Below are 27,387 nucleotides of genomic sequence, written 5' to 3' on the forward strand. Positions count from 1 at the left end.
CAATAGATTAAGAACATTAGGGTTTTTTTAATCGGGTATTCGAGTATATCCGAATTTTTTTAAGCCTACCCAATACACGACCTATTTAAATATCGGGTTACCCAATTACCGAATTTTCGAACCCGATACGCAAGTTACCCGACCTGATCTACCCGAATTCGAAACGGATCGAGTCAAGTATCGGTTATTTTCAACTGGTCTACAGTTCCCTATTACCCAAGGCACTCTCATGTATTAATAGAGATTTAATACGAACTAACGACTTTGTTCCTAAGTCGTCTCGACTTCTTCTAGAGACTCGCCACACATGACACAATCCATTAGTTATCATGCTTTGAACTTATCCCTTAGTCCAACAACAAAAACATGAGGAGCTCTTTGCAATTAAAATATATATGAGGGGTATTTTTCTAATTTACAAAAACCTGGGGGATGAACTGTTATTTCCCAATTCTAAATTCATAAACCTCTCGGCAACGAAAACCTTAAACCCCTTTCTAGAGCAAGCAGTGTGCGTGAGATCGATGATGGCATTCAGAAGTCTCCGGAACACTCGGAATGTTTATCAAGCATTGGAGATTCGAAAAACATCGCACCTGTTCGTTTTTGATCCCTTCTTTATTTCTAATTTTTGTTGGCGTGCTACGATAACAGCGGTGGATTCGTTCGACGTGATTGATACATTGCTTGCTATAATTACATGAACAAAATGATATTAATTCACTATTTTTCTTTTCCTTTTGATTTATCTGTCCAATTTTGATGTGCTACCTACTTAAGAAGGTTAAGATCATCGTGTATAATGCAGTTTTGGTTGAACTTCCAGGTGTGGAAACTGGAGGAGCTACTCGAATCCTGGAATAGAAGGTAATCATCTAGCTGAAACTGTATTTCTCCCATGTCAAGTGTGCAATGGATTATAGTGGTATTCTAGTTGTAAAATTAGGGCTATCTGAATTACGCTCTTATCAATTTAGGGAAAACGGAGTTTATGTATTATTTTAAGCCTGATCTGACAAAACGTATCACCAAAATCACTAGCAAGAGAAACCCTCATTGCTTCAAGGTCCAAAATTACTGACTAAGAAAGTCTCCATTCTATGTAATCAGCTCCTGAGATCATTAACAAGAGAAACCCTTATTGCTTCAAGGTCCAAAATTGTCTACCTTCTTTCATCCATGGTGGTAATAAGATACTTCATACTGCTAAGGTAACACCATTTATATTAAAGCACCATGATGTATTCACATCATCATGATTCATGAGTATTGTAAAATACTGTGCTTTTTAACTGATAGTATAGATCACATCAATTGCTTTTTGTATAGATTGCTGAATTATCAATCTTCTTGAATGGTTCACGGAATTTATCAACACAAGTGAAAGCTCCTGCCCAGGCGCGAAAAATGGTATAACCATTTCCTTTCATTTGACTTGGTCAACTTTTCTTCCCAAGCTACATGTACAAGTACTTCTCTTTGCTGCTACACTTGAATCCATATTGATACCTGTAATTAGAGGATGATTATGAGAAAAAAAAAACTTATGTTCATATTTGGGGACGATTCTTATATCTTTTTTCTTTTTGTCACAATTTATGTTTTTTTTCACTCTTATTTAGAGGGCCTTAGTTTGTTACCCTTTTGTAAGTTTGTTAGCTTTTTCACATTAATATTAAGGACTAGATAGTTCTCTACTTTGAAGAACCTATGAAGTTCACCATGTTTATGGTATTTTGTATTTTCAGGGGGCTTTAAAGGTTTCCATGCTAAGTCCTGGAATCATATATGAGCCATATGGTCCTCGTGAGCCTATTTCTTTTTTGCGAAGGTTAGATGTGAAAAATTATCTAATTTCTTTTATTAAGAATGTTTGGTTTCACAACATTTCATGATTTCGAGTTGAATAGCTAAATAAAACACCTTATATGGTTTGATTAAACACCTATGGGGTTTTGGATCCTACAGATCTTATTTAGGGAGTGAACCTAAATATATAAATATACTTGCTTGAATGCATAAAAGGTTTAGGGTCCTAAAAGAGCTTAATTAGGCACCTCAACTGCAGGTGGTTCACAAGGACTGGATGGAGAAGAACAAAAGATGATATTTTTCTAGAGGTTACAATTACATCTTCTACTTTACTACCTTTTACATGAAATTTTACATTCTGCATGCTTCTCTCTCTCTCTCTCTCTCTCTCTCTCTATATATATATATATATATATATATATATATATATATATTCTCATCTGTTTATGATCCAGAATTTTCTGTTTATAGTATGTAAAATGACCAAAAAAGGACATTCTTGAAATTTTATAAACTTAACATATAACCGTTTGTTTTTGTATGGCTTGTAATAATAAATTTTACACAAATTGATTATCCATGAATCTTAGAAAAGTCTATCAATAACAATTACACTTTTTCCTAATAAAATTATATATAAGTTATCTTTTTAAGCTAAAAGGGTAATTTAACTTATCTTTAATTTTGAAGTTCCATTTTTACTTTCCTTTGTCTGTTGACTTGATACTACTTGTTTTGTATATACATGCAGCTAAAAAATGCATATGCTATTGCCAAATTGAGAAAATCTGGTTACTCAAAGAAACAATTCTATGCTGAAGCTGTAAACTTATATAAAGAGGTACGATTCTTACTATAAATCACTGTTAAAGTTAAATATCTTTGGATTGTGTTTTAACTATAAGATTATCGTGTTTGTAATTGTATCATTGTAATATTTGAAGAAATTATAAGGAAACAAGTCCTAGTCATCATATTAAATCCTCGTATCATTTTTTTTTTTAATTTTTTCTTTGTTTTTTCAGATAAACATCTTAATGGCAAATGGTGACAAGACAACATTACGGAAAATGGTTACCGAGCATATGTATTCCGTAAGTGACTTTTATTAAATTATATTTATGTTTTTTTTTTTTAATCAATGATTTCTTTCAGTGCTATTATTATTATTATTATTATTATTTTATGTGTGTGTGTGTGTAAAACAGGCACTGAAGAGTGAAATTAAGCAAAGAGAATCTAGATGGAGTAACGTTTACTGGGAACTGATAGAGCCAGTCATTAAAATCCGAACTTTACGTGCTCGAATGGCAAGTATCATTTCCCCTTTTTTTTTTAATCATAGCATCATACTACTATTTTTTCAATGTTCTAATAAGAAAGAACAGTTATGTTTTTTTGTTTATAATAAAAAAATTGTTATTTTCATTAAGCATGTTTTTGTTTGTTCCCTCAGATTGGAGTGGATCGTGATGATCTGAGTAAAATATTTATACAGCTCACACTTGAATTTCTCTCCAAACAGGTAACCACAACTGTACCTTAAATTTGTATTTATCTGTTTTCAGATGTATATAATTAATTTTCTTCACATATCATATGTTTAAAATGATTGATAACGTTGTTGTTTCACTTGCTTAATTTAGAAATTCGAGGCCTATGATTCCAAAGGAAATGTGGTTGCTGGAAATAGAGATAAGGAGGTAATAAATAGATTGGTGCCTCTTTGTATGTATAAATAGTTATGTATGCATGGATAATTAACTAAAATTAATTTATTTATTTAGGTCCTTGTTCGTGATATTTGGGTTTTTGAAAAATCCCAATTTCACCCTGGTGCGTATTGGCGTCTTTGTGGACGAATTCCTGTAAAACCAGGTGATAAATAAATGATCAACTTCTTCTTCTTCTTCTTCTTCTTCAAGTCATTTGGGATTTTAAGGTGACAAAAAAGTCATTTCATTTGTTGTTTAATGACAAAATCATGCAACAAATTTTGTACGAATGAGGTACAACCTTTTCCTTATAATTTGTTTATCTTCAACATCCAAAGACTAGCTAAAACCATCAACGGCAAAAATTAATAAACAATATGTTGAATTTTGGTGTATTAGTAAATATTCTATTCCCTCGTATTCAACCCTTTGAATGAGCCCTTAGGCATTGCAAATTAGCACTAGCACAATTTCTTATGGGGTGGTGTATGTGTATCTGCAACTTTTCAAGAGTTTCACTTCCAATATGAATTGGGTTCTCTTACATGATGTTCTTTGGGCCAACTTAGGGTCCATGAAGGAATAACCCTTTTTGCATAAACCGTTAGATCCCATTTCCTAGTAAGAATTGAACATCAATTTCATTTGCGTGCCCCCATGTTGGTTGTGGGACCCATTGGTAAGGATAGGACACCCTGGATATATTAAAGTATTGTTTGTTATAAATCTAAAATGTTGTACTATAAATCTAATTCTCATTGAGCTCCCACACCCTCACATCATATTCAGGACTACATTGTAACCAAAAACTATGGAGAATCAATATATGAGCTTAAAGTAACAAGGTAACTCAATAACCCTCTAAATCATTTTTGAAATCATGCTGAAGATATTATTAATTAGTATCTTGTTATTAAGAACTTGCGGAAAATGTCTAATTCTAATTGAGAGTCAACAATACAGAAGAAGTGTCACGTATACACCATCAACCAACAAACCTCTGTAAAGCCTATAAATGCTCTTTTCGGTTCTTTACTTGTTCATGTTCTCTTCGTGTTGAGCTAATAGGTCAAAGCTTGGTCAACCTAGAGATGCACAAACTGGATCGGTTTTGGTTGACAAAACTTAAAACCAATTTCTAAGCAAAAATATCCAAATCTATAAGCTAGGGTATTTTTCAGGCATTCAAGACCACTTCATTTTTTATTTTTTTATTTTTAGAAAAGTATTTCTCGGCATCCGAGATAGTACAAGGAGCGAAAACTTGTTTTAGAAACCTCTAAAACCTTGTATAAACCAAAAAAATAATATAAAGAAATAATGGATGTTACTATATGAGAATTGGTTTTTGTATAGCTTTGAAAACCGTTTAGATAGGTTTCAATTGTAAAATCCTCAAACTGACATAGACCATTGGACCGGTTTCAACCAAACCAGTAAATCGAATCTGGTCGGTTTGGAAACCGGTTTTGGATCATAAAGTGGCTTTTTTGTGCGGCTCTAATGAAATAATAATAATAATAATAATTACTGTTGTAAAAATCCCAACTAGGGCCCGATTAATCTCTGATTAATCCCTAGACGCTACTCGACCGATTAGAGGGCGTCTAACGATTAATCCTTACATACAGAATGAGTGAAACACTATAATACAATGAAATTTTAACATTATGAAGAAGTTTTATTTCAATGGACACCATCTGAGGGATAATTAGTGTTGTATTAATCATATTAATCAATTTTGTTATCATATTAGTGGTATTTATGAACTTTGATATGATATTAGTCATATTTAATTTTTTAAAATTCAACAAATTAGCAGTTAATGGTCCCCGATAAATTTCCGTCTAGCCGATTAATCTCTTGACCCCACTTGACCCCAGTCCACCGACTAACTAACGTCAAACGTTTTTTACAACCTTAATAATAATAATAATAATAATAATAATAATAATAATAATAATAATCCTGACTGTGGTTTGATGGTTTGAGTTATGTTTGACAAATAATCTTGGCTTTATGCCCTTATCTTGTTTGTCCCGGTATAATTGAATTCATTAAATCTAAAGTTATCTATTAATGAGAACCATATATAAGTTTTACGTTTACTAAAATTTTATAAAACATAAAACTTTGATCATCAATTTATAACTCACAAATAATGAATTGTTAAATATATATTGTCATAAAATTACAGACTAAATACTTTAAATAATTATATAATTATACAAGTTTCAAAAAATGCATTCTAAAGAAATCGTTCAACCAGACTAGTCCAAACAAATTGTGTATCCATCAGATTTGACCCAATTAACACCCCTTCTTTCTTTTCCTTCAAAGATTCACAACCAAAGATGTGACTCAGGCTTACTTGTCCCCAAAGCAAAAGTAAAGTATATATGGTAAATATGTCTTAATAAAAGTTATTGTTATTTAATATCACTTTACCACATAAAAAATGTCACTCTCGTTCAGACAATGCAGACAGTTCAAAAATAAAACGATCTTTGTTCATAAATTGTTTTTTCTAATCACACATGACTTATTTCTTCAATACTTTCTCTACAAATCTTCTAATTGGAAAAGCAAAATACATCTCCAACATCATAGAGTCATCAAAAGGGAAGCAACCTTCAAATCACATGACAAGAATAACATCAACCTCATCTTCAAAGAAACCTCTTCAAAATTCACTAAAATCAAAACCAAACCCCACCACCTCATTCCCCTCTCAAACTATGTTATTCTATTCCACAAATCAATCTCCTAAAAAATCCTCATTTCATCACCATGGGTTCGGGATGCCTTATATGCAAAAACTTCTATTTCTACAAATATCTCAACACGAGCACAAGATGCCCGTTTTGTTATCTACGGGTCACGGGTAATTATGTAATTGGGTCATTTGTTGAGTGGTTTCAAGGCCATGCTACAAAGACAGTTGTTTTAGGTGGCTCGAGCCCACGAACCATAACAGTTCTTGAAGATGAGCGTGACCGTTATGGACCACCAGTGCCACCCAAAGTGCATGGTGCGGGGACACATGTTGGTTCATCGTTGGTTAAACCGAAAGTGGTACGGAAATCGGTGAGTATTAAACATGAAGTGGAGTTCATTGAGGATTATGTAAGAAATAATAAGGGAAAGAGGAAGAAAATTGAGCAATGGCCTTCAATGGAGATTGAAGAGGATGATGAAATTAAGCCATTGAAGTCCATTCTAAAGGTGGGTTCTATTCTAGGCAAATCTAATTAGAAATGGGCAAATCTAAATAGAAATGGTGAATGGTGAAAGGAAAAACAAAGTGTAAAGGTTATGATTTGCTTTCATTTTATTGGTGCATATTTACAATAAATGTAAGGCCTTATTTAGTTATGGGATTTATAATATAAAGGATATTTAGATATGCGTTTTCAAACTTATTATTGCAGTTATAGTACAAACATAAAATGGTTGTCTAACTAAAAAATAGAAATAAAAATTATATTTTAGTTTTTATGTGAAAGGAAAAACTCAAAAGATACTCCAGAACTTGGAGAGGAGGACGAGGAAAAGAATATACTCCCCCAAGTCTATAAAACTGTACCTTTTTCCATTTAAGATATTGTACTAAAAAGAATTTACATAACTATAACAAAAAAAAAAATTTATATTTATATGACATCATTAAAATTTGATAATTTTTCAATATACAATGTTATAATGTGACAAACTATATGAAATTACATAGCTATGTTCTTGCATTTAACACAAACCGGTAAAATACAAGAAATAGTAATATGCTTATTATACCTTCCTACTTTTTTTTCTTTCTATATATAACATCGCTACTTCTTAAACGCAGACAATATCAATATACCATTCTACTTTTTTTTTTTGTTACTACAACATTAGTATTTCTTGCATTTAACCGAAAACAGGTAGAATGCAAGAAATAACAATCTGTTTATTTGCTAATTATAGCATCCTTTTTTTTTCTCATGAACCCAAAAAAAAACAAAAATAATTGAGTTTTCGGTTTTTCACCACGGATAAAAAGTTTCAAACCAGGAAGAAAACATAGCAACAGATGTTATGGTAATATCAAAAGCGTATTTACATACACACACACACACCCAAAACTATGCACACTCGCATACTGATAGGGTATACAAATTATTAGATCATGACCCCAAAAACAGATTCTCTTTTTTTCCTATTATATATACTCAATTTGTGAACACTGTTTTTACATAAACATGAGAGAAGAGAGAGGGGGGGTTAATTTAAATATCGATTGGTTGATCATCATCGATTTGTGTAGTGGCTGCCAACCGCTGCAATGGCTTTAGAGCCACCGTAAGTTGTGCAAACGAAGGCCGTAGGTTTGGATCCCTGCCATGTTCAATTTTATAATTTATAAACTTTATATCCAAAAATACAACTTACTTAGTTGAAGAAAAAAAAAAAGTATGACTCTATTATCATGATGCTAGTTTAACTCGATAAAATGATGAAAGTAGGAAATAGCGTTTTTGCTGTAATGAATGGAAGTTGAAAAAAAAGGGATGGTACTTACGTTTGCCAGCAGTCCCAGATGATTCTTCCGACCAAGGGGTCTAACTCTTTGGGGATGTCGAGGCGGCGGTTTTGGAAGCCCACAGCACCCACCACCTGCATCGGGTTCATCCCACTCCAGGGCAATCTTAGGGTTGCAAGCTCCCACAGTATAACACCAAAGCTATACACATCACACCTACAAATTATATGCAACAACTCAAACTTAAATTACATCCCATCCATAATCATCATCATTATCATTATAATTTATAAAATACAGGAACAGCATTGATCCAGATCCTAAAGATTTTTTGAATGTTGCAGGGTGGTGTTTTAGTAGGATGCTATGAATAAATAAACTTTTAAAGTACAATGACTTAATAAAAAAGAAAAAAGTGAAAGTAGAGTGTTGTTGTAATGAAAAGAAATAAAAGTAGGATGCTATAAATAATAATAATACACAGATAAATGCATTTAGCTGAAAAAGTCGTAAAACTTACTTCTCGTTTGAATTTTCATTACGCAGGACTTCAGGTGCCATCCACTCAGGCTAAGATAAGACATCAACCATAAGTTATGTTCAGGATAATATTAAAGAAAACAAATAAAAAAATTATTAAGAAATAATATAAAAACTCACCGTTCCTGCTGTTGATTTGGATGATAAAAATGTGTTATGCTTCAAGCGAGACAGCCCAAAGTCACATACCTGCAGGGTTTAAACTCTCATTTATTAAAGCAATGCCAACAAATAGCAACCTACTGCTATTGATTTGTCTAGCATCCTACTTTCAATTCTTCCTACTACAACATTCTACTTTGAAAAATCTATAGATATAGATTTTTCTGTTTTTTTTCGAATTAAAAAAGTGGTGTAGGAAGGGACGGGGATCTGGTAATAAAAAGAAGAGATGAAGGGGTATATAAGTAAATTACTTACCTTGACATTCCAATCTTCATCAACCAACAAATTTGGTGATTTCAAGTCCCTGTGAACTATTGTTGGGATGCTTGTATGCAAGCAATTCATCCCCTTTGCCTACAAAATACACCATTCAACTTTCAAACACAAACATACATAGATAAGTTGATAAAATACTTATATAACTGTATGTAAACTTCCTTACAACATCAAGAGCCATTTTGATTCTTCGTTTTTCATCAATTTGGCAATGTGGGCGATGAATTATCCTGTATAAGCTTCCTCTGAAACACCAAAAGATAGTTGTTAAGAGTTTAGTTTGCACCATATTACATAGCAAAACCAATATCAAAACCTAACTGATAGCCTAACAAATGTATCTAGACAATTCCCAAAATACCCTTTGAACTGCTAAATTATTTTAAAAAGAAAACATATACTGGTTAGGTACTTTATATTTGTGAAGTTTATACTATTAACTTGTATCATTTTTCTAGTATAGTTATGGTATTCTCCTCATAGTATCATGTATGCTATCAGCTATCTTCTATTGGATATATAATATTTCCATAGCTTAAGTGTTTCCTTTTCACTCTATTGACTTAATGGTGTCCAACAAGCTTTATATATTTAAGTGTTTATATTTTAATTAATGCAGAAAGAACTTAATAGAGAAAGTCAGGGCCCATTAAGTCCTAACCTTTTACATTTCCCTCATTTATTGTTTCCTTCCATTTCCAAAGTGTGACATATTTTCTCAGGTATTTTTTTTAATACATCATTTAAAAAAAGTAAAATAAAACAAAACCTGGGGAGAAATTCGGTGATGATTGAAAGGTTTGGAGGACGAGTAACAGCACCCATAAAAAGCACAACATTTGGATGGCGTAATCTTTGCATAATGCGCACCTGTCTCATCAAAGTACAATATGCTTAATTAATACAGCTTTTTGCTAAAATAATTTTCTTACAAATAATGCTATATTTTCTTCATTTAACCCATGTTTAGTTGGCAAAGAAGGAAAAGAGAACCACCAATTTCCCCTTTAAATGCAGTGTGCATACAAAATAGATGAAAAAAGAAATGCACTTCCATATTACAGCATTTTACTTTGAAAATTTTCCCAATTATAGTATTGTGCTTCCAAATTTGTTTCTTAATAGGACTTATACTATAAAAAAAATCCACCCAATAATAGCATTGTACTTCCAAATTTTTTTCTTATTAGGGCATCATTAAAAATCTAATCAATTATAGTAGTGAAAAGTACATTGCCCTTTGTTGCATTTCACCACTTATCTGAATAGGAAAGTATCCAACTAAATTCCTTATTCCACCAAAATTAAAAAATACTATGAGTTGTGAAGCATTTGTGACTTTAAGACAAATAACCAAATTTCATAATGTAGTTTTTAGGAAACATTATTACTTACTTCCCTCTTGAACTCTGCTAAAGCAGCACCTGAAAAATCCTGATCAAGGAACTTCTTCACAGCCACCTCCTGTTCAATGAAAAATCAACTAATTAGGAAATCAAACACAATTAAATATATAAACTACCCTAAATTTATTTCAGTAAGACTACAGAAAAATCTTACAGTGCCATTCCAATCAGCATGATAAACCTCACCATATGAGCCTGCAAGATGAGAAGGGCATTAACGTCTTTTCCAGACAAGACACAACACAACTTAAAAAGGGGAATAATATTATTTTTTAAACCATTACCTAGTCCAATTCTTTCACCAATGACCAAATCTTCCCACGGAATCTCACAGTCTCCAACATCATCAATCACAGGATCAACAACCGATGACGATGATGATGATGACGTGGAGCTTTCGGGTCCCACCACCTTTCGGTTTTCAACATTGACCCGATACTCTGAACCTTTTCTAACATCTTCTTCCCCTCTCACCACATTCAACTTTTCCTTATTCCTTGAGAAAGCATTGTTGTTGTTATTATTATTATTATTATTCCCCACAACCTCCAAAGACAATCTATAGTTTTTCCACTCAGCCCATGCAGCTTCCGACTCAGCAGCATTATTCGAAGAACCCGTTTCACTATTTTGATTTAAAGTCCCACCATAACTATCACGTGACTTCAGCCCATCAGAATATACCCTTCCTGGTCCGGGTCCCGCTACTACCTCATTAACAGCATGACGATTTTTCCACATTTGTGGGACCGGAGGTCTTCCGGAAACAACTTGGTTGATTTTTGTGTTTTTGTTATCAGCCTGTTGCATTGAAGCCTTACCGGATCCTTTGATTTGGAAAGGATTGAGCTCTGTGAAAAGGTTTTTATTGTCCTCAGGGCCAGGGGTATTTTGGGTATTATACGGGACTATGTTAACATTCATCCTTGAGCCACCACTAACTGCATTGGGCCCACGGCCTCCTTTGTAAAGAGAATTTCCGATTGCTGATGAAGGGATGTGATCTAATTGACTAGTGTTGTTTTGCACTTCAATGTTTTGACTACTGGCACCATTGATATTATTGTTTGAAACGGGTCTTGAAGGAAGTGAGAAATCTTTAGTTGACTGGACACCTGGAAGTTGACTTGATTTTGGGATGTTTGGTTTCAAGGAGGAATCTTTTCCACTGAAAATATCCGCGGGTATAAGTGTTCCAGGGGCTGCCATTAGATCCACTAGAAACTCACTGAAGGCAAAGGGAAAACAATAAATATCTTGACATACAAGAAAGGATAAATAATGAACTTGGTCTAAGAGAGTATGTTGATCTTTCTTGCACTTAACCCACATATAATATGACAGCAAGAGGAATTTAGACAGAAAAAGTATAATCTTGAAAATTAAATTAAAGAGAAATAGGATATGTAAAAACTAAGAAAAGACCACATGTTACCTTTCATTATCCAACTTGATAATGTTGACTGCATCATCCTCAACACCAGTATAGTGACTACCCCTGACAAGCCTACAGGTTATTCCAACACTTTCTGCCAGTACCTGCACTTCACAAGAGTAAAAAAGATGAGATAAAAGTCAACATGACTATATAGATTAAGAGAAGCTAAGTCTGTTGGACCCAAGAATCAGGTAGATCTTTCAAAGTACAATGTTGTAATAGAAAGAAACAAAACTAGGGAGCATTGATTTGAACCCTTTACTTTTTCCTTCCATTTTTTAAACAAAAAAGAAAATAAGCCTTAGTGGCTACAGTTCCACCTAGTAAAATAGCCAAGATTATATGTAATCGAAACCAAATAATGTCTAGATTCAAGAAAAAGGATAAAAGAACAAGAACAACAGTTCACCTTGAAAAGCAAAGCACGATGGCGTAACAGTCCAACTCTTAAAGATCCAATAGGGTATATACTGGTATGTAAAGATGTCCTCAATTCTGTGCTTCTTTCCATCCATCTTGCCATGATGATATTAGCATCCCTCACTGGTCCACCCATGTGTTCTGTCACAAGTTCAGCAAGCCTTTGCACTAAAAGACTCACCTCAGCAGGAGGGCAGTCTAATGCAATACAGTGGGCTACCTGAAACAGCTCTTCTAGGGCAGGATCAATGGTTCTGTTTACTATGATTACTTCAAAACCTGAAGTTTGAGGATCTGTTTCAAGATCTGACAAAGAGGGCATTTTCCCTTGGGATGTTGTTTCGGTTGAAAGCCCATATACATCATAGAAACCATCCACTACTTTCTCCTCATAATCAAGGAGACCATAATCCTGGTTGATTTGAACCAAAAAAAAAAAAAGTTACACTCATGTAAGATAACATTAAAATGGATTGTAAACTCATGGGCTAAATGCAAGAAACAGCAATGTAATTTCATTTATATGTTTATCACAACATTCCACTTTCATTTGTTTTTGATATTTTTCTTATTAAGGCAATGAAAGAAAAACCTACCGATAATAACATTGTACTTCTATTTTTTCTTATTGGCGCATTGTGCTTTGAGAAATCTTGCTATTTGTAGCAGTGAGAATTGTTTTGTATTTTAATGAAATTGCTATAATAGGGCAGATTTTTCTGTGTATAATGATATAACAAGAAAAAATGGAAGTAGGATGCTACAATAGACAAATAAATAGATGGTGTAATTCCTTGCATTTAACCTTTTTTTTTTTAATTTTATATACCATGTCAAAGGGTGATTCTTGATCACATCATTTATAAGGAGTATTTTTACATCTGTTTATTAGACAAATCTGTATGTATTTATTATTATATTAGAATCTTTATTACATATGTTGACAAAGACTCGCTCATCCCACTGCATTATCATGCCAAAAGAAATAGCTAAACCTGCAAAAGTGGGCCAAAAGATAACACCAATCTTCCATGTTTATAGAATCCAACCAGTAATTTGATCTTGTGGATTTACACTCATGAATCATGATATAAGACATACTACCCCAACTGATAATTGGAAGAAGAATAAGCTAATAATTAACCCAATAAAGATAATCTAAGTGAAGTCAACTTATATGATCCAATGTAACACCCCAAATAACTAAAGCCAAAGCAGTCTCCTTCCCATCTCAATAACCTTACTTTGTAATTCAAATCATCCATTACTACATTTTTCTACCCATTGGTAGTGTATGATGATATTAAACAAAAGTAGAGAAGGTAATAATTTGATTGAGGCGCCTATTTAAAGGAAATTCCTTGATTTCAGGAATGTCTGTGTTCCAATAACCAGTCTGAATCCTCTAAATGCATGCACATAGAAACAAGAGCAATGCACAAATATACCCTAATAATTCACTGTGTCATATTCTTTAACCTATTCCATAGGAGATTAGAATGAAATTGAAGCAAGTTTATCGAGTAGAAAATCAAACTCTTGAACTTTGCTACACAACTACATGTTATTCATATCAATTTAGGAGGTTCAACTTACCCAGTACTGCCGAGACAACTTATCAGCTGCCGCATCACCTCTATCAGGTACATGATTATTACTCGAATGTTGCCCTAAACTCAACAACTTCGCAGCACGGATCTGATCACTATCGGTATCACCTCTAGACTCCGAATTCGACACGCTTAAAGCTAGGGCTAGCTGGACCTGGTACTCTTCTTCTGACGAATAATAATCTTGTTGACGCGATGTTACATTGACGGTCGGAGACGTTTGAGGAGGACTTGCGGCAGCAGCTGGAGATTGGACGGAGATTTGTCCGGTGAGAGTTGAAGATGTACGGTGGTCGGCGGTGGCGCAAGACGACGAAGACGATGACGACGTTGGATCATTGGATGATCGATTAGCATCGTGATTGCTTCCTATGTGAAGCTTCTTGAAGATGTTCTTCATGCCTTTCTTCTTCTCCATTTCTTGAATTCTTCTTCTTCACTGAGTCTTCACGTAGTTGGGAACCAGCGAGGGAAAACTCAACAGAGTTTGTTTTATACGCTGAAAATGTAAATTTCCCCTTCTTTTCCTAGAGTTGAAAGCACTCATTTCTATATTAAATTTCCATCGTTCATTGATTCAGAAATATACGATTGGTGTTTTTTTCTTTTTTCTTGGCATAAATATTATTTGATTTTAAGTGTTATTTTTTTATATAATGAATTTAATAGGTCATGATTCAATAAATATATATTTTATTTTGACTTTGAGAAATAAAATTTTCTTCTTCTATTAATTAATGACGTCTCTACTCTCTAAAAATTAACATTTTAACAACAGTTACAATAACATAGTTTTTCCGGCAAACTCAACATCCCAAAAGCTTAAGAGATCTTTATATAAAATTAGAGCTTTTTGATGTGTATGCAATTGTGTCATGGTTTGAATAGGTTTGAAATTAGGGTTTGTAACCTTTGTTGGTGAAATTAGTAAATTGAGGATGAAAGATGAAAATAACATGCTAATATACTAACTAAAAAACTTGCAAGGAGACAGACACAATTAATAGGTCATTCCATGACACTGGATTCTTATAACTTTCATTTGGTATTTAGGAGTAGCATTTGAAATGCCAAAGATGTTTTTATATTTCGATTAATAAAATAGAAATAAACAATCTAGAAGGATTAATGAATGCAAATAAGACGTTGAACACTTTTTATCTCCTTATCCTACTTTTTAATAAATGAATGCTCAACGTTTGTCTTGTTTTTAGGATTTAGACCTACTTAGTTGGTTATCTTCTTATGCTAGTTAAAAAGTGTATCGATTTAATCGAAAGATACAATAAAAAGTATGAAGCGTATATATTGTATAATTTTGTATAATCTAGTTTATATGTCTCATGTAGCTATTGTATGATAGTGCATATAATACCACCACTCGTTTTCGTCTATGGGGTAATGGTGTTAGTTTAACGAACTTTATTTCTTTGAAGTATAAGTATAAATAGTTGAAAACACAAATAGTAGTTTATCAACTAAACTTATCATCTGTAAGTTGAGGGACCAAATTTGTACTTCACTTCCCATTTGACTATTATTATGACTGCGACAAAGAAAAATCTATGGCTATTGATGACATCACCACAAATTTTATACTAAAAAATATGATATAAAACATATTCTCACGTTATCACTCCAAAAAAAACATAATAAATAATATATAAGTTTGATGTTGATGTCCATTATAACGAGTGAATTAATTAGGTCATTATTTATCTGAGTTTAAAAAACAATAGAATTAATAATAATTTATCTTATCAAAAAGAATATTTCAATTATATTTTTTTCTTCAACTTTATTAGATGTTCATACCTCTTTAATGTACAAGGTTTTTACAAATTTATATAAAATCTTTTTGTTACAATAAATTTAAAACCTATATTATTAGACAAATACATCAATCAAATAAACTTGAGAAAAAAAATATGATTCAAACTTGAGTCAACTTCATTTTGGAGTATTTTTTACAAAACCATTAGGTCACGTTGATAGTGGTAAAATTCCCTTAGGTTGTGGGTTGTCGTAAAGGGTTTACAGATGTCACCTAGATTCCACAAAGGATTTAATGTTTTGCCTATGAAGATTTTGGGTATTAGGATATGGTGTTGAAGATTGTCACCGGTAAAGAGGGAGGAAGAAAGAATGAGTTTCAATGGTAGAGGATGAGAGAGGTAGTGGTGGAAACATACTACCGGTGAAGAAAAGGGAGAGGCACAGTGTTCACTGCCGGTAAAGCACTCCACATCGGACTACTGGTGGTGAAAAATGCATGACACCGTATAGCCTTAGAAACGTGACAAATTATGATATAACACGTTGAGCATCATGTCAAATTATTTTTGCTTAAATAGGTAACTTTTGTTGTTGGTCAAGACTGCAAATGTCAATTTGGGTTGATCAAGTAGTATATTATTATCTATGTTATGGTCTCAACGTATAAATAATGAATGTATTAAATATGATTTACAAGAGCATACTATTAAACTAACAACCTAATTTTCTTTTAGCATGGTCTTTATTGCACATTGTTCCACCTTTTATAGAGCGTGAACACATGGTCTCAAAGGGCCTGCTTATTTATACAAATAGTAGATTCCAACATTTTACTCTATACAACTACAACTAATTCATGGATTTTCAACTAAAATTAGGACCCCAAGTGTAAATAATTACAATGGAATAAAAAATTTGGTATCAAAAAGCAAAAAGACTTCTTTGTACATCTGTAGGATTGGTTAACCATCGGCAAAACAAGCATGCGGCCCCCACCACAGATAAAAGCGAAAGCATCGCTAAAAATCCAAAATGAGAAACATCGTTTGCGATTATAACAACACCCAAAATTATCGATTCTGCTAAACTTGCAATGGAAACCTCCGTTGCCCCGATAAGATTTGCTTTTGAAGGCGGGATTCCTGTTTGTAGAATTTGTGCTCCAACCACATCGTACGACATGTGTCCCAATCTTGATAACACCTTAATAAATATATACATAATAATAATAAAAAAAAGTTTAATACAAGAAATAGCAATTTACTTTGAAAAATGTTGGTGGAGTTTTCAAAGCACAATGTCCTAATAGAATATTGGGTGGATTTTTCAAAGTACAAATATGGATATATTATTTTGTAATCCAGCAAAGATTCCCATTTCCATAAACCATGAAAAAAAAAAAAAAAAAGAAGAATATTTATTCAAGAAAGAAAGGCGACTTACAATAAACCCAAGAAAGAATAGAAGGCCGGTCTGCTTGGAAAGAGTTCCACTCCAATACACAGCAACAGCCATCGTAAGAAGTGAAGCTTGCAATATGAGTCCAGCTGCCCCAGCCTACAACAAGAAATAGCAATGTACTTTCACTTCTTTCTATTACAATTTTATTTTTTATTTTTGTCTTATTAAGGCACTTTAGTGATATGACTAAAACCCCCCCATGAATTGAAGAATAGAAAAAGGGTACCTTTAAAATGCCAAGTTGCTTCACCATTTGAGCAGACATGAATGTTGCTCCAACGCCCATAAAAGCACATAAGCAACTAAACCCTCCAATAAGAGATGGACTTAAACCTGCAATACATTAAAAAAAAAATCTATATATATATATATATATATATATATATATATATATATATATATATATATATATATATATATATATATATATATATATATATCCAAACTTATTGCAGTATCTAAATGAGAGAAATAGCAATATACTTTCATTTATTTGTGTATTATTATAACATCTACTTCCGTTTCTTGCAATTACCTCATTGTATTTCCAAAAAAATTCTCTACTTTGAAAATTTCATATTTGGATGATATTGCTATAAATATAATTGGGTTGGATCGGGTGGATTTTTCAAAGTAGGTTGCAGAAAATGTGAAGAGAAAGAGAAAGAAGGGAAGATGAGCATAGGCATATACATACCATGCTGTGTGAGAAAGGCTGTCATTAGACCACCTGGGGCAAGAACAACATTGAAGCAAAGAAGTACATAAGCTAGGCTAGCAGGAAGAACAGGCTGCTTCATATATTCATCCCAACCATGTTTAATAGCACCCATACTCATATCCACTGATCAACACAAACAACATTACCAACACAAACACATGAAATTATAAAGTATCAGGCCCCGTTTGTCACACAGGACAACGCAAAACAAAACAAGTTGTACTGCGTTTGACATGCATTGGACCAGGACTGCAATCAACCGATGATGTCATCAATCGGACAAAATTATTGAAATTTCCTGACCTAACCAACAAGGTGGGACATGGACCCTCTCTCGATCTCTCGTCTATGCAAAAGACGTAAATGCCCTCCGCATCCTCATCATCAAGAAAAAAAAAAAAAAAAAAAAACACTTGTCTAGTCCAGTGCCGCAAACGCAGCCCAAGGCTACACAAGCTTTCTAGGGCTATTTTCAATGATTAGGATGAGGGTATTTACGTCTTTTGCACAGACAGAGATCGAAAGCAAGTCCATGTTCCACCTTTTTGGATTGATGACATCATCGGTTCAAATGCATGCCAAACACAGTCCAACTTGTTTTGTCATGTCATTAAAAATGGGGCCTAAGTGATAATATATATATTGACCTAAATTATGAGCGTGTGGCATGTGTTCTTTGGAGCATGTTTGTGGACACTTGGCACGATCAAGAACACCAGAGGAAAGCATGTTGGTTAACCATGTGAGACCAATCTAAAACAGAAAAATCATACTTCATTAACATAACAATCCCTAATCAGTTTGTTGCTTAACCTCATTATTCCTTTGAAGTTTTCAGTATGTGATTATAAAAAGAAATCATAGTTGTTTACCACAACAGGTAATGACCACATCATCAAGGCAGCAGCAAGCTTCAAGCATGTAATTGTTTCGTATTTAGACAAAAGAATGCCAAAAAGAGATGCTCCAGCAATCTGCAATCGTATAAATAATAAATCCATCGGTATAAATAATATCAATCAACTAAACTAATTTCCAATAACTATATCAATCATATAAAAACTAAACAGCAATATTCAAAAACTTTCAGTATCATCTATATATCTACACAATGTAAATGCATACCAAAATTGGGTAAAATGCAAGAAATAGCGTGCACTCTCATTGATTTGTTTACTATAGCATCATATACTTTTTATTTCTTCCTATTACAACATTGTATTTTGAAAAATCTACCAAACTATAAAAATATAATTTGGTAGATTTTTCAAAGTATAATGATGTAATAATGATAAAAAAAGATGGATGTACAATGTTATAATCGGGTGGATTTTTAAAGTGCAATGGATTAATAAGAAAATAAATGAAAGTACAATGTTGTAATAGAAAGAAATATAAGCAGGATGTTATGATTATAGTTATACAACCACAATTAGTCAATTACCTCACAGAGGAGATCAATACGACTTAATATAGCATTCGCTTGAGCAAGAGCAATTGGGCGATTTGTTCCTGCTAACTGAATAAACAAAAAAAATAAATAATACATTAGAAAATGTCTCTATGGGCCCACATTTAAAAAAAGGATATAAGACAACCAAAAAGAAGAACTTAGTCTGTGTTTTGTTTCATAGGACAGGACTAGACAAGCTTTCTAGGGATTTCTTTATAATGAGGATGAGGAGGGTATTTATGTCTTTTGTAACAAAAAAAAAAGGATATGTAGCATAGCAATACCAGAACAACCCAATCACGTTCCACTGCAACCCCAAGAGCCAGTCCAGATAGCCTCTCAACAGCCCCTGCTAATACTAATATGATAAACCAAGGGCGCATCAGTACAGAGGTTTCAAGGGAGGCGTGTGCCATATGTGCTTGAATTATCATCCCAGCTGATAACAATTGAGCAGATGCCTGATATACAAACACAAACAGGTATTAGAAATTCCATTCAAAACTTCATGTTAAATACTACTGTATATGTTCAATTACAATTAGGATGTCTTTGTTACAAGCTTTGTATGGCTATTTTCAATGATCAGGATGATGAGGGCATTTTCGTCTTTTGCACAAAGAAGATATCATGCGTGAGTCCTTGTCCCATGTTTCGGAATTATCATACTACCCTTCAACCAAACTCTCTCTTTTCTAAATGCCCATTTGATATCATTCATGTTGAAATGAAAAAAATGATGAAATGATCACATAACATGAATAAATTTCTATTATTTATATTTGGTTGTAGGCTCTTCAAATACAATTACCAAACTAGTCCTTTGAGTTTGGGCATATTCCATTCCAGATGATTTTCAATATTCAGACTGTTCATTCGGTCAAAAAGAGAATCAGCCTTTGTTTATATATCACTTAAAAATACATCATTTATCCATTCAGCGCTTTACACATACAACACTTAATGAGAATAAAAAGAAACATGGCTTATGGAATAACCTGAATAGTAGTCAAAAAATTATATGCAGGTACACGGGGAAATAGATCCATAAGTTTGCCAACTAATGGGCCTCCAGCAATAACAGCAACCTGTCCAAAAGATAATTTAAAAATAAATAAATAAATAAATACAATTTTTATTCTTCACATGGAACTAAAAATAGAAGCAGTTAAGCTCATATGTAACCTTAGTGCAGAAACCCATGACAGCAACTGGAAGAAGACTTGGATGAAGCAATGCAATAGCAGCAGGCCAAGCAAAATTCCATAGCTGTTCCACCAAATTGCCAGCTAGGCAACTAGCATATAATGCTGATGATCACATTTATTTTTAGGTTAGAAACAGATGAATGATATGAATAAGGTTAAAGGTAAGAGATATCGATGTACTTTCATTGATTTGTTTATTATAGCATCCTACTTTTGATTTCTTCCTATTGCAGCATTATACTTTAAAAATCTACCCCATTATAGCAATGCCATTAAAATACAAAACAATTTTCATTGCTATAACTGGATAACTGGATAGATTTTTCAAAGTATGATGTCTTGATAATAAAAGTACATTGCTATAATTGGGTGGATTTTTCAAAATGAAATGCTATAATAAGAAGAAAAAAAATCAAAGTACATTGCTCTATAGAAAGAACTACAAGTAGGACACTGCAATACACAAATAAATGGAAGGACACTGCTATTTCTAGCATTTTGGCCCATATATATAATGAAATAAACAAGGTAATGGAATGAGTCATTACATTCGTGTATTCCATGATCTTTTTTGGTTGGTCTCCATGAATAAAATGAAATTTATATATTATGTGTAAATACAATGTATAGTTTAACTCTACTCTATACATTAGTTAATCATGATTACTGAATTTTTATTTGTAAAAATCAAGATTGGAACATAATTAATCTCATTATAACCCAAATAAGATTATCATAAAAAAAAAAAAAAAAAAAAAAAAAAAAAAAAAAAAACATATTCTAGTTAGGTTTAGAAAATAAAATTTGAATTTAATTAAAATTGTGAACTTTTTAAGAAAGATTTGTGTCGTTAAAAATTACATAAATGAGAATGAGGTCTATTTTGCATGCTCGGATGAAAAAGAACACCCTGAATGAAATTAACAAAATAGAAGGAATCACATTCTTTCAAGAATGGTTCATTCCATTCCATCAGACAAAACAAACAGCATCTTTTTGATTCCATTCCTTCTCTGATAATTCTTGTATGTGCTTGTTATGAGTGAGATTTTTCAGGTTACATACCATATAGTCCTGCTGGATGAGCAGGCATTGCAGCAATGACTTCCTGCTCCTCCTCTGAAAGAATCTAAAGAGAAAAATAGACACATATATTTTTAAAGATTATATGAAAAACAGATTAGAAATCAAGAAAGTAAGATGTTATTCTTTGATTTACCGGCAATGTTGTTAAAATCATGTCTACAAAAGTGCATTCCACAAGTAAGTTTGCTGATTCGGTATCATGGGTTTCAGAATTAAGATGAACAATGGGAACTGAACAACTTGATGCATCAATTGATGGATCATGATGAACATCTTCTGTGATGACATTATTCAAGAGTTCAGTATTTGTCATAATAGAGCATCTTGTACAGAAATTGTTCAGCCTGCAAAAAAAATGGATGAATAGATTATGTAAACTGAGAAAATTACTCAGAAAACATAAAAGCCAAACAAAAATGATATCAGTTTCTATTATGTGGCAAAAACTGATTATGATTACATGATATGATTATATTATCTCAATGTTCAAGTGACTGATCACATTGAAAATGCAAATTTAAACACTCTCTAAACCTACCAACACAAAATTCTTAGATCGATAACATTCAGCACCAACAAAGAAATTAAACTTGGTTGAACAGAAAACGCTTCCGAATTCAACATAATCAAACGGATAAATTGTAAAATACAATAATAGTAGATGAGATTACCTTAAATTAGTGAAACGAGGGATCAATCGTCGAGGAGAAGAGCGTAATGTAATAGAAGAATAAGTATAAGCATCGCATTGACGGCGAGATAAAGACGAGAACATCTTCGTCGAAGATACCCTCGTCGTTGGAGAAACAAAAACCGCAACCATGATTGATTCGACTTCAATAAAACTGCTTCCACCTTGAAGCAGCTCGTAAACTCCCTTCTCAGTTGAATCACTTGACTACTCATGCAGCTGAACTGATGAAATTAACGATAATTTTACGACAACTTGTGGCGAGTTCCGGCGACGAAGCTATCATTGAGGAGGAACAGAAACAACGAATTTCCAGTCCATGGAATTAAGGGAATTTGAAGGGAGGTTGAAATTAGCGAGTGGAACAATCAATCTTATCTTTTGGGCACTGAATTTGTGGGGTTTGAGGGCTGAGTGGCGGATTAAGCAATAGAGCAAGCCAAAATCCTGGAATATGTGACGTGCCGTGTTACTCACCAGTATTGTAGATGGGTATTTCACCCTATCTCCACGTCACCAAATTAACTCCCCACTCGATTAGAAACGGGTCCAACCCGTCTAAACATGATCAGTCCTGCTGTTATTTAGAATTTTTGTATTTTAGAGTTGTATCGTGATTGATGTAGTGTACAGGTACAACAATCTTAGGGTGTGTTTGATACCTGTCTGACCCGGTTTGAGTCAGCGATTTGGGCTGACTCGGTCAGACAGTCGGTGTTTGATAGTTGGCTTTCTCGGTTAGATGTGTAGCCATTTTCTCTTACCGGGTCAGCTTTGTATTATTTGCTGACTGAGAATAAAGACGTTACTATCCTCCTCTACCCTCCTCTGTATTGTGTCTTCCCCCATTACCCATTATCGTAACCTAAAAAAAAGCGCACAAACACAAATCGCCGCCTCCCCCATCAAAGGTTCCCCTTCGTATCGTCGGCGTCGGTCGCTGCTTTCTCGCCACCATCTAGCCACAATCAAGCTGCCATCTCGCCACCATCTCACCCGCTGAAGAGAGGTCCTCATCTCCGATTGGCTAATGTAATTCATCAAAACAGGTGCGATTCTTCTACTTGTATGTTAATAACTTTTGAAATCAAAATCGGGTATGCTATGATGTTATGAAATATGAGATTGGTTGTACTAAGAAATCAAAATCGGTTATCTTTTTCAGTTTCTCTCACTGCCAAGCTGCCACAGAACTTTTTTTTCATACAATTCAAGTAATAGATTGTTGTAATTAATGAATTTAGATGCTTCAAAATGATATACTCATTCAATTTCACCACAGTTAGAGGTTAGATTTTGAAAATTGAAATAGGAGTTGTTCCATGTGAAGTTAGGATCAAATTGATTGATAAATAGAAGAATTTGGTGAGAAAGTTTATAGCTATGCGATCAGTTTGTTTATAAGCTATGCAATCACTTTGATGAGAAAGTGATGTAGTGAGAAGAAAGTGGAGATTGCACTTTGTTTTGTTCATAAATTGATTGATAAAGAGAAGAATTTGGATCAAATAATGCTTATGGTTTCGTTACTACTTGTTTGATTAGTAGAAAATCGTTTTATATAGTGAGAAGAATTTGGATCAAATAATGTTTATGGTTTTATTACTATATGTTTAATAAAGAGAAGAATTTGGATCAAATTGTTTTATGTAGTGAGTAGAATTTGGATCAAATAATGTTTATGGTTTTGTTACTACATGTTTGATTAGTAGAAAATTGTTTTATGTAGTGAGAAGAATTTGGATCAAATAATGTTTATGGTTTTATTACTACATGTTTGATAAAGAGAAGAATTTGGATCAAATTGTTTTATGTAGTGAGTAGAATTTGGATCAAATAATATTTATGGTTTTGATTAGTAGAAAATTGTTTTATGTTTGAAATTGTTCTTGATCATGATAAAAGTTATGATAAATTACTTTAAATATTAATGTTTTAGGATGTTGGTTTGGAACGAGAGTGAGGACAAAACTTTTCTTGATGCGTGTATCCATGAACTAACCACTAATGGTCGTGAGGGCTCTGGGCTTAAGGCAAGTTCATGGAAGACAATATGCGAAAAATTGATAAACGAACATGGTAAAGAGGTTGATCAGAAGCAGATGAGAAATCACTTTGACTACTACAAATCAAAGTATGTTGCTTGGGTGAAACTGAAAAACAAAACCGGTAATATATATGATCTTATAAAAAATAAATTTAATCTGACCGATGAACAATGGAAGGAAGAGGGGAAGGTAATATTTTTATAACAAATACTAGTATGATTATTTTTATAACATATACTAATATTTATAAAAATTGTAAACAGTTGAACAAGTTTGTAACAACCATAAAATTTCAACCAATTTAAACTTTTTCAAAAACGACCCATTATCATAAAATTATTACAAAAAGGTTTTCAATACAATATTTCAGAATCTTCCCAGAATCACATCACAAAACATAATCATGAGGAGCGGTACGATCACGCCTTTGCCTTGCCACAGTCTCTTGAAGAGCTTGAAAAAAAACATTAAACCACAACTGTAAGCCCGAAAGCTTAGTGAGATATCCCCAAAATACCAACCACATATACCATACACGCATAACATGACATATCATAACAGAACACTGAACAGTCATGCACTTCGGGTCTACCGTGTGACTGATCCGCCGCACCGGCCAACAGTCCACCTGGTCCACCCTCTGAGTCTAGTCATATACATCGATTCTACAGTGTGATTGGTCCGCCCACACCGGGCCTTCAATCCACCTGGTCCACTCCCTGAGTCTACAGTATGACTGGTCTGCCCGCACTGGGCCTTCAGTCGGCCTGGTCCACTCTCTGAGCCTCGACACGTCTGGTCCGCCCTCTTGGGGCCTACAGCCTATCCGGACCGCTCGTTGGGCCTTCGGGATAACCGGTCCGCCCTGGGTATGTTGGCCTACAGCACAAAGCAAGTCCCGCCTCAACCCAACCCCAGTCCAACAACCATGTGCACATAAACATTCAATCATATAACATATAACATCCAATCAAACCGATCTAACAGATCACATAGCATAACATCATCATAACCATGATACCGACCTAACCGGTCACTAGCATAGCATCATCCTATATACCAGAATTTCGACCTTAACCAGGTCTCTAACATATATCATCCTAACTATCAGGATGCAACATAGCAAAGCAATAACATAACAACGATACCCGGATCACAATCCGATAAAGGGTCGGCCTTGGTGCCGTAGACCCTGTCGATATAGTGAGGATAACTCACCTCACAACTGCCGACTGAACAGATAAACCCACGCTGCTCCGATCACTAATATGATTTCCACCACTGGCCAACCACCAAAACACTGAACTCAAAACAAATGCCAACAATTACCAAAATGCCCCTAGAAATCAATTGGTCAACCATTGGTCAAAGTCAAAGTCAAAGTCATCCCCTGACTGACTCTACTCGCCGAGTCAACCCGATGACTCGCCGAGTCCCCATGCTCAGAACTTCCCCCAATCCGCGACTCAACTCGCCGAGTCACCCCGAGGCTCGCCGAGTCCAACAACTCTGAGTCCTTTCACACTCGACTCACCGAGTCATCCCTTGACTCACCGATTCACAGCTCAACCAGAAGAAAGGTTAGGACCTCACGACCAGACTCGCCGAGTCCAAGGCTATCTTCAACCTACTCGCCGAGTTGTCCTTCCAACTCCCCGAGTTCTAAACCATATTCATCCAACTTGCCGATTTGTTCTTCCAACTCGTCAAGTTCCAGCCTATCTTCAAGCAACTCGTCGAGTACACCCGTGTGACTCGCCGAGTACCTCTAGATCTGAATCCATACAGAGGCTTTCCAAGCCATGCAGTTGATCCAAAACGTATATCTACCCTTCTACAACCCATCCATCACGTAAATTGGCAAACTTTACGTGAATCCAAAGAGATCTAGGCATTTTACACTCTAGGGCTAGGGTTTGGGACAAGATGACTTCACCAAACACTCAAGAATAAGGACTTTAATGCACTCTAGACCTTCTCCATTCCAGATTTGAGGTAGCAACCTCAGATCTAACCTTCAGACTCGAAATACCATAAGCCAAACTTTCCACACACTCCAAAATAATGATTCTAGATGAATAACAACCCAAGAAACGAAGCAATACCTCAAAAGGAAGCCCCAACAGAAGAGAAATCTGAATCTTAGCAAAACCCCTTGCTCCAAGCCTCCTAACTCTCCAAGATCTCCTCCAAAAATCTCTTCTCCAAGGTTCAAATGCACTCAAATCCCTCACAATCGCACCTTAGGGTTTTCCGGACTTCAAGAGAGGGTAAATAGGCTGGGGAGAGGGTATAATGTCCTTTATATAGGGCTCATCCTCCGAAATTAGGGTTTTCTCCACTCAGCGCCTACTCATCGAGTCCATCCTGCGACTCGCCGAGTTGGCCACTTAACACGCGACCAGAGTCGCGACCCTACTCGCCGAGTCCACTCGTGGACTCGCCAAGTTTCCCTTTCCCATTTACACTTTTAGCCCTTCAACTTTACTCTTGATATTCCGGGATGTTACAAAGTTCGTGTTGTCATTGAAAACTAAACCCTTGTTGTTCCCTGATCTTTGCACCCAACTATTTGAAGGGTCGACCTCAACCGGCTTTCAAAGTTGGGGACCATCTTCTACACTCCCTCGTCTTGTAGAAGAGTTTAGTGCCCATGATTTTGATGAGGATGTTCCAATGGAAACCTCAACACAACACGTAGGTGCAAGTGAAGAATCTTCGAGGCGTTCAAAAAATAATGAAGTTGGTGGAAACAAAAGATTTAGTGGAAAAAAAAAGAGATGCAAGGGCATTAGAAGTTGAAGAGGAGATTGTCAAGCTTGCAAGGTCGTTAGTGGAAAAAATGAAAGAATTGAAAAAAGCGAATTGGATAAGGATGTTGATGCATGTATGGAGAAATTGAACAAAATGGAATGGGGAGAAGAAGATGAAAGACACAAGACCGCTCTTTTGCTATTTGGTGAAAGTGTCGATTTTAGAAAAGTTTGGTTACGACTTTCACATACTAGTTGTGAGTCGTGGGTGATGGGTGCGGGTAGGAAG

At 34.4% G+C, this 27,387-nt stretch overlaps 3 protein-coding genes across 3 annotated transcripts; 1 reads left to right on the forward strand and 2 right to left on the reverse strand.

Annotated features, from left to right (window-relative positions):
• The first annotated feature begins 445 nt into the window (after positions 1–445).
• Positions 446–3,947, forward strand: LOC111882433 (uncharacterized). The gene is made up of 12 exons (XM_023878800.3): positions 446–598; positions 827–867; positions 1,111–1,211; positions 1,330–1,410; positions 1,749–1,831; positions 2,069–2,120; positions 2,564–2,653; positions 2,838–2,906; positions 3,021–3,122; positions 3,269–3,337; positions 3,459–3,515; positions 3,600–3,947. The coding sequence occupies exons 1-12, from the start codon at positions 525–527 to the stop codon at positions 3,699–3,701; spliced, it is 921 nt and encodes a 306-aa protein (XP_023734568.1). The 5' UTR covers positions 446–524; the 3' UTR covers positions 3,702–3,947.
• Positions 3,948–7,587: 3,640 nt separating this feature from the next.
• LOC111882405 (serine/threonine-protein kinase EDR1) lies at positions 7,588–14,433 on the reverse strand. The gene is made up of 13 exons (XM_023878778.3): positions 13,888–14,433; positions 12,281–12,703; positions 11,869–11,972; positions 10,718–11,661; positions 10,588–10,628; positions 10,423–10,491; positions 9,797–9,897; positions 9,194–9,272; positions 9,007–9,105; positions 8,707–8,775; positions 8,567–8,616; positions 8,086–8,262; positions 7,588–7,901 (listed from the first exon to the last, which is right to left on the reverse strand). Exons 1-13 carry the CDS (start codon positions 14,317–14,319, stop codon positions 7,793–7,795), a joined length of 2,697 nt encoding a protein of 898 aa, XP_023734546.1. The 5' UTR covers positions 14,320–14,433; the 3' UTR covers positions 7,588–7,792.
• A 2,026-nt stretch (positions 14,434–16,459) lies between these two features.
• On the reverse strand, positions 16,460–22,754 carry LOC111882434 (solute carrier family 40 member 3, chloroplastic). The gene is made up of 13 exons (XM_023878803.2): positions 22,278–22,754; positions 21,740–21,950; positions 21,586–21,649; positions 20,498–20,622; positions 20,311–20,400; positions 19,597–19,773; positions 19,304–19,378; positions 18,732–18,833; positions 18,507–18,612; positions 17,836–17,982; positions 17,365–17,471; positions 17,121–17,234; positions 16,460–16,880 (listed from the first exon to the last, which is right to left on the reverse strand). Exons 1-13 carry the CDS (start codon positions 22,427–22,429, stop codon positions 16,599–16,601), a joined length of 1,752 nt encoding a protein of 583 aa, XP_023734571.1. The 5' UTR covers positions 22,430–22,754; the 3' UTR covers positions 16,460–16,598.
• Between the last annotated feature and the right edge of the window lie 4,633 nt (positions 22,755–27,387).

Source organism: Lactuca sativa, chromosome 8 (genome assembly GCF_002870075.4).
Source record: "Lactuca sativa cultivar Salinas chromosome 8, Lsat_Salinas_v11, whole genome shotgun sequence".
Taxonomy (NCBI): domain Eukaryota; kingdom Viridiplantae; phylum Streptophyta; class Magnoliopsida; order Asterales; family Asteraceae; genus Lactuca; species Lactuca sativa.